The following is an 8,165-nucleotide window of genomic DNA, read 5'->3' as shown; positions in this document are numbered from 1 at the left end:
TGCGCTTACAGACACAAGGCAAAACAGACACAAGACAAAGCATCAATAAACGTCTGGGATTCAAAACTACTGGTCTAAAAACTGTAACAACATAGGTCTCCATCTCACGAAGTGAATATTATTTCAAAAATTAAGATTAATTGAGGGAAAAATAATTACAGTACTTTTACTGTCGTTTTTCACTGGACCCGGTCTAGTAGATTTTCAAACCACATGTGCGAACAAAACGAAAAATGATGGAGAGAAATACAAGATCCCCATACCAATTAACATTCTGCTGCTTTTATATCTTATGGTTTCAAAATAGTATATGTTATAACAAATGAATATGTTAAAAGATATTTTTGTACCCATGGAGAGAACACCTGGATCACATAAATTTAAAAAAAAAAATTATCAATTAAATTGTCAGTATATTACCTTATTTAACCCTTATATTTGAATTGTATATTGAATTTTATATACTTGCAATGAATATACAAATATTTTCTAATGTATTTTTTAATATATTGGACCAATAAAGATTGAATGAATGAATGGAGTCCATGAAGCATGCTTATTTTTGTACCCATGGAGAAAACACCTGGATCACATAAAATTTAAAATCAATTAAATTTTCAGTATATACCTTATTTAACCCTTATATTTGAATTGTATATATTGAATTTTATATACTTGCAATGAATATACAAACATTTTCTAGTGTATTTTTTTAAATATATTAGACCAATAAAGATTGGATGAATGAATGAAGTCCATGAAGCATGCTTTGTAAATCATAACACATGATCTTACAACAGCATTTCTGACATTACGTAAAGAAATAACTGAACGACATAACTGTACGTATACCTCATGACATTACGTTAAGAAATAACTAAACGAGATAACATGCAACATTAATCTATCTTATTTTATTGGTCATATTGTTCTTTTTATCGAAACTAATCGTGACATCCACATACTAGGGTAAGCGAGTAAAGCGAGCACACCCTTTTGTTATTTTAATTTTAAGTATACCTGACTTAAAAGTGCAAAATACTTTTGTAAATAAAATTTCAAAATACATTGACTATTAAAAAACATTATTCATTCAATAGATTATATGCTATTCATTTCACTTATTATACTGTAAAATACAGTTTCAAACATATACCGGTAGTGATTTCAAACATATACAGCACTATTCATATATATTATATTTAAACAATTAAGACATGCTATCTACTCACCACAGTTGTCTTCTGATTCGTCAAAAGCATCTAAGCAATCTGGGATATAATCACAAAAATAAGAATCTGGTACGCACTTCTGTGGGCATTCACGATAACCAGGGTTGCATTCAGACCCTAAAAGAAAAAAAAACCCCGGAATATTCCAATAATAGAAGCCTGGTTCTCACGAGAGCCCTAGTATCCGGATCGGGAGCTAACCGTTAGCGCTAACCGTTAGCACCTGCGTGAGAACGCCCGATCGGTTAGCGCTAACCGTTAGCGGTATCCGGATACGCTAACGGTTAGCAAGCGCTATCGGTTAGCAAGTTTGAGGGCGTTTCTATCATCAACCAATCACACGTACGCGTTTACAATTTCCAGTTTCTTATTGGCCAGTGATTCGATCATCATATTGTTGGTATCCGGATCGGGATTTTCTCGCATGGACGCACGGCAGCTAACGGTTAGCAGGATCCGAATCCTGCTAACCGTTAGCTGCCGTGTGAGAACATAGCCAGAGGCTATCGTGATTTGGGTTCTCTATTATAAAAATGACGTTTGAATGCAGTGGTGACGGACTTTTCATTTGCGTGTTGTGATAAGGAATTCAATCTATGTTTGTCTCTATCCACCTGGAATTATATGGGCAGGCCGGCTATTTGGAATGGTATCTGATCTGCTAGGTCTATACTAAAAATAATCACCAAAAGTCAAGGATGTTGTACATTGTGTTTACCATATATATCCAATGACCGCCTATAAAGCCAAATCAGTAAGATTTTTTCAAGCACAAACGGCCCAAAATCTAACAAATCTGGGATCGTATTTATTTTTGCAAAGGAGAAGCCTAAAAATTAGTGTACGGTGTTTGAAAGGGGAAGTTTCCAACAACTAATTCACCTCAGTAGTAGCCTGGTTCTCATGAGAGCCCTAGTATTCGGATCGGGAGCTAAGCGTTAGCGCTAACCGTTAGCACCTGCGTGAGAACGCCCGATCGGTTAGCGCTAATCGTTAGCGGTATCCGGATCGCTAACGGTTAGCAAGCGCTATCGGTTAGCAAGTTGAGGGCGTTTCTATCATCAACTAATCACACGTACGTGTTTACAATTTCCAGTTTCTTATTGGCCAGTGATTCGATCATCATATTGTTGGTATCCGGATCGGGATTTTCTCGCATGGACGCACGGCAGCTAACGGTTAGCAGGATCCGGATCATGCTAACCGTTAGCTGTCGTGTGAGAACATAGCCTCAATGTATTTACCAGTCTAACACTACCATGAGTCATGTGCTAGAAGAAAATATCATGACCAAATGACCTTCACTGCGGATTGTCATTGTCTTTGAGCTACACAAAGTGTTATTTTGTTTGGCCTAATGTAACGTGTGTGTTGTGAGGTGTTTTGGTAAAAAGCAATATAACAAGTATTATATTATTAACTGCTTTTTATTAAATAAAAGAACGTTTTATCTAAAACGTAAATAGCTTAAAGCTTTAAAAAAGATTAATCGAATTGCACATTTTCTTTTTTTTTTCTTATATTTATATTTTTTCATTGATTATTTATATTTTTTTTACACTTTTATCGTTCTTGGAAAATAGATTCGTCAACATTACACTTAAAATAATGTGAGCTAAACAGCCCTTTGGAACGAAAGCTTACCGCTGATAAGAATAGTAAAAGAACAAACAGTAGTCAGCATAGCATCATCAGTTGCTGTATACATCAATGTATACGAACCTTCCTGAAATAGATCACCTGACGAATGTGTATTACTAATGAATGGTGTAACACGTACACTACCAGCATTGTCAGAAGCCGATGCATCAGTCCAATTAACAGAAACGCTGTCACTGCCAATTTCTAGCTTCTTTGATATATCATCAGGACATGTTATTCTTGGTGCTTCATTGTCTGAAAAGCATTTCGAACAGTACATGAAAAAGATGATTTAGACTTCCTTACCATGCTCTTCTGTATTTAAATACCATTACAAATAACATAATATAATTTCATACCATTAATTTGTACTTGAAATGTGCAGTATGCCTGTTGTCCAAATTCATCGTTTGCAGTATAGTTAACTTGATGTGTGCCGATAGAAAACTGTGCTCCAGAATCATGCGTTTTTCTCACATCAACCATTCCACCACCGCCGCTAACAAGAGGTTCATTCCATTGTATAATTGCATAATTTAACCCCGTTCCACTGGCGCGTACAAAATCCAATGGGCATGTCTCAAACATCAGTTGTACTATATATAAGCAGAAAAAGTGCAATAATACAAATATTGGAGAAAAATAAAGTAATGAATATACACTTGGAATACTTTGTTTCTCATTTGAATTAATCGCATAGGGTGACAGTAATAACAAACACAGCACAATATACGACGGATAATTAAATCGAAGAACAATAAAAGTATTTGGGAACATACTGAGTATTCAGAACGATAACATGTCAGGTATGGCAAATGTCACTCCTATGATATTTCCTGATGCAAACTCGCATCGAAATAGCATTTGCAGTACCCGTTGCTACTTTGGGATGGGATTGAACACTAGTCACTAAGCGCAAGCTCGGTAGTCTGGTATGACACTAGCATATTTTCCGCAAGTATTTAGGAACATACAGAGTATTCAGTTAGGGCAAAACATCAGTCCTATATTACATACATTATAAAATAGGTTTATGGTAATAAAAAAAATAATATAATATAATTATTACACAACAATCTCATGGTCGCACGAAAGAGACATCAATCAGCCTTTCTTAAAAACATGACAACAAATGAATGAATATGACTTTACTAATTAATGAATAGGTGCTCACATGTTGCGGTTGTCGGTCCAGTTGAGATCACTGAATCTGTTGTTATAGCGTTAGGTTCTTCAGGAGGTGTTGTTCCAAGTGGTATGTCTGGCACTGTTGTTGCACTTTCTGTACTAGATTGTATGCATCCAATTACAAATAGCAACTCAACGCAATCGCTTTCAGAGCAAGTACTTACTGTAGTAGGTATTACTGTCGTATTCGCAACATCACCATTTGAGCACATTGCTGAAACATTGACGGTTTCACCGACATACACACTTACACATGTACTTGTTTCATTACCGGTTGTGATGACAGTAGTTGATAATCCAGAGGAGCCTTCAACACTGCAATGTATTTATATTCATTAATAATATATTTATATTACGTATGAAATAAATATGTTCAGAAATATATATCAATACAAGAAATATTGATTGTGCAACATACAGTGCTATTAGTGTAATTGGTTCTGTAAATAAATACTGTATAATATTTACCCACATGTTTATATGTATAATTTAAGCGCAGTGCTACGCAGCATATGCTATTCGAACACGAGACCTTCTGCAATATGCAGACGCCTTAACCAGAATGGGCCATTGATGCCTCGTTTTATATCAATAGAACAGATATTGATTTTGCAACATACAGTGCTATTATTGTAATTGGTTCTGTAAATAAGTACTGTTGTATTATTTACACACATGTTTATATTTATATTTTGAGCGCAGTGCTACGCAGCATATGCTATTGCAAACATGGGATCTACAATATGCAGACGCCTTAACCAAAATGGGCCATTGATTCCTCGTTTGGAATCCAAATCCAAAATAAGCATTAATACGGAATAATTACCTGAAAACTTGGGAAATATATTGGTTGCAGCGATCGTCACTACAAGCTATGATATCAATACAAGACAATTCTGCTGGTCTAGTTGAGAACACTGAATCAGTTGTTACAGTGCTAGATACATGAGGAAATGTTGTTTCATCTTGAATTTCTCGGGTTGTTGCTAAAACAATAATCAATTACATGGATGAATGATTATACAAACAAAAATATATAACAAATATAATTTTTATTACAATAATTGTATATAATAAGAGATAATTTACACATTATACAGTATACAGTCTTTCTTACAGATATCAGTCAAGGCTTATAGTTGTATTAATGATTTAGGTGCTCACATGTTGCGGTTGTCAGTCTAGTTGAGATCACTGAATCTGTTGTTATAGCGTTAGGTACTTCAGAAGGTGTTGTTCCAAGTTGTATGTCTGGCAACGTTGTTGCACTTTCTGTACTAGACGGTATGCATCCAATTACAAATAGCAACTCAACGCAATCGCTTTCAGAGCAAGTACCTACCGTAGTAGGTATTACTGTCGTATTCGCAACATCACCATTTGAGCACATTGCTGAAACATTGACGGTTTCACCGACATACACACTTACACATGTACTCATTTCATTACCGGTTGTGATGACAGTAGTTGATAATCCAGAGGAGCCTTCAACACTGCAATGTATTTATATTCATTAATAATATATTTACATTACGTATGAAATAAACCAGAAGGTGCACTGACTATGTTCAAATAAAATAAAACAAAAGTGACTACCACTACTACATCTGTAGTATACCATTTTAAATGTCCTGGATGTAACCTTGACTAGATTGGTAAAACTGATAGATGTTTTATTACCAGAATCCATGAACATGCTACTTTATCTAACAGTGTAGTTCATAATCATGTTCAAACCTGTGATAATTTTAATTACATATTAGGACTCCATAATTTACCTAACACACTTGATGACATCTCTATGACCAACTTTAAATCTTTAATTTATTCTAATACTAAAATAATTGATAATTCTTCTAATTGGTCCCACTTTTTATTTAAAGAAGCGCTTGCTATTCACCGGCATATAAGCCTTCACTTAATTGTGGTCTCAGAGCTTCTAGAGAATTAAAACTGTTTATTTAATTATGACTACACCCTTTACCTCTGGACCAATCACATTTGTTGCTTATTATCATCTTACGGCTCATTAATTTTATTTGCATATTGTAACATTTTTTGGTACTCTGTAAATATTCTTATTCCTGATGATGACTTAAAAAAGTCGAAACGTTGAGTAAAATGGCCTCACTTTCTCTATTTGGAGTCACTTTTGTTTTATTTTGTATGAAATAAATATGTTCAGAAATATATATCAATAGAACAAATATTGTGCAACATACAGTGCTATTATTGTAATTGGTTCAGTAAATAAATACTGTTCTATTATTTACACACATACCTGTATTTATATTTATATTTTGAGCGCATTGCTACGCAGCATATGCTATTCGAACATGGGACCTTCTGCACTATGCGGACGCCTTAAGCAAAATGGGCCATTGATGCCTCGTTTGGAATTCAAATCCAAAATAAGCATTAATACGGAATAATTACCTGAAAACTTGTGAGATATATTGGTTGCACTGATCGTCACTACAAGCTATGATATCAATACAAGACAATTCTGCTGGTCTAGTTGAGATCACTGAATCTGTTGTTATAGCGTTAGATTCTTCAGGAGGTGTTGTTCCAAGTGGTGGTATGTCTGGCACTGTTGTTGCACTATCTGTACTAGACTGTATGCATCCAATTACAAATAGCACCTCAACGCAACCGCTTTCAGAGCAAGTACCTACTGTAGTAGGTATTACTGTCGTATTCGCAATATCACCATTTGAGCACATTGCTGAAACACTGACGGTTTCACCGACATTCACACTTACACATGTACTTATTTCATTACCGGTTGTGATGACAGTAGTTGATAATCCAGAGGAGCCTTTAACACTGTAATGTATTTATATTCATTAATAATATATTTACATTACGTATAAAATAAATATGTTCAGAAATATATATGTATAGGTCAAATAGGCATTGCTCAAAAAACAGTGCTATTGTTGTAATTGTTCCTTATACTAGTACTGTTCTATCATTTACCTATTTGATTATATTTATATTTTGTGCGCAGTGCACGCGGCATATAGTATTCGAACCTGGGTATATCTGCTGTCTATGCAGACCTTATCAAATGGACCATTGAGGCCTCGTTTGGAATATAAATCCTAATTAAGCAAATATATATATATATATATATATATATATATATATATAATAAATCATCAAAGAAGTCAATATAGTGTTCGAATAAAGGACATAATAATACTTCGTGTAGCATAGGGATTTTATTAAATTATTTATTTTTTTTATTTATAGGAATGTAGTCCTATAAATAAAAAAATAAATAATTTAATAAAATCCCTCTGACGGGATTCGAACCTGCGAGCTCTCAATATCAAGTCAAGAATCATAATTTTACAGGGGGATGTAAATGCTTTATACCAGTTGTCGATAGACTGGCAATTGCCATTTAACTTAACAAAATGCAAGATCATGCATTATGGATTTAAAAATTTTAATTTCAAATATTTTATTGGTACTGGTACATCAAGATGTGAAATTGTACGTGTTAAGGGGGAATCAGATCTTGGTATTCTATTTGATGATAAGTTGGATTTTTCTAAACATTCTGTAAAGGTTGCAAGAGTGCAAATAGAAGATTGGGTCTGATCAAAAGAACATTTAAATTTCTTGATGGTAATGGTTTTTTGCGTCTCTTATAAGTCAATGATTCGTCCTGTGATAGAGTATGGTAGTTGTGTCTGGAATTCTAAATATAAAAAAGATTCTGATTTATTAGAGAAGGTGCAACAACGCTCCACCAGATTGATTAGAAGTCTGAGAGACAAAGCTTATGTGGAGAGACTTAAGGCTCTTAATTTGCCAACTTTGTTATTTAGAAAAAAAAAACCGAGCAGATGTCATTCAGACCTTTAAGATTTTTCAAGGTATTGATCTTTTGGACCCTGAGCGCTTGTTTACAAGATTAGATTATTCTATAACCAGAGGCCACGTATATAAGTTGTATAAACATAAATTTAAACTTAATGTTAGGAAAAAGGCATTCGTTGTTCGAGTTACTGACGATTGGAACTCCCTTCCTAGTAATGTGGTAAATCAGAGTTCAGTAAATCATTTTAAAGCGGGCTTAGAGAAAGTCTG

The 8,165-nt window shown here is 34.3% G+C and overlaps 1 protein-coding gene across 1 annotated transcript in view; it reads right to left on the bottom strand.

The window, feature by feature from the left end:
* LOC117104171 overlaps positions 1 to 8,165 on the bottom strand; it is a 58,645-nt gene that overhangs the window by 34,946 nt on the left and 15,534 nt on the right. Inside the window, exons 3-9 of the mRNA XM_033244866.1 lie at positions 6,498 to 6,890; positions 5,226 to 5,554; positions 4,888 to 5,047; positions 4,048 to 4,376; positions 3,233 to 3,469; positions 2,877 to 3,128; positions 1,233 to 1,349 (exon numbers count right to left, since the gene is read on the bottom strand). Of these exons, the coding sequence (XP_033100757.1) occupies positions 1,233 to 1,349; positions 2,877 to 3,128; positions 3,233 to 3,469; positions 4,048 to 4,376; positions 4,888 to 5,047; positions 5,226 to 5,554; positions 6,498 to 6,890 (1,817 nt within the window). The remainder of the gene's footprint in view (positions 1 to 1,232; positions 1,350 to 2,876; positions 3,129 to 3,232; positions 3,470 to 4,047; positions 4,377 to 4,887; positions 5,048 to 5,225; positions 5,555 to 6,497; positions 6,891 to 8,165) is intronic.

Source organism: Anneissia japonica, unplaced genomic scaffold, assembly GCF_011630105.1.
Source record: "Anneissia japonica isolate Jap-2015-1 unplaced genomic scaffold, ASM1163010v1 scaffold3531_len492141_cov184, whole genome shotgun sequence".
In the NCBI taxonomy this organism is placed as follows: domain Eukaryota; kingdom Metazoa; phylum Echinodermata; class Crinoidea; order Comatulida; family Comatulidae; genus Anneissia; species Anneissia japonica.
Note: the sequence above shows the minus strand (reverse complement) of the source record. Positions and strands in the feature narration are given on the sequence as shown.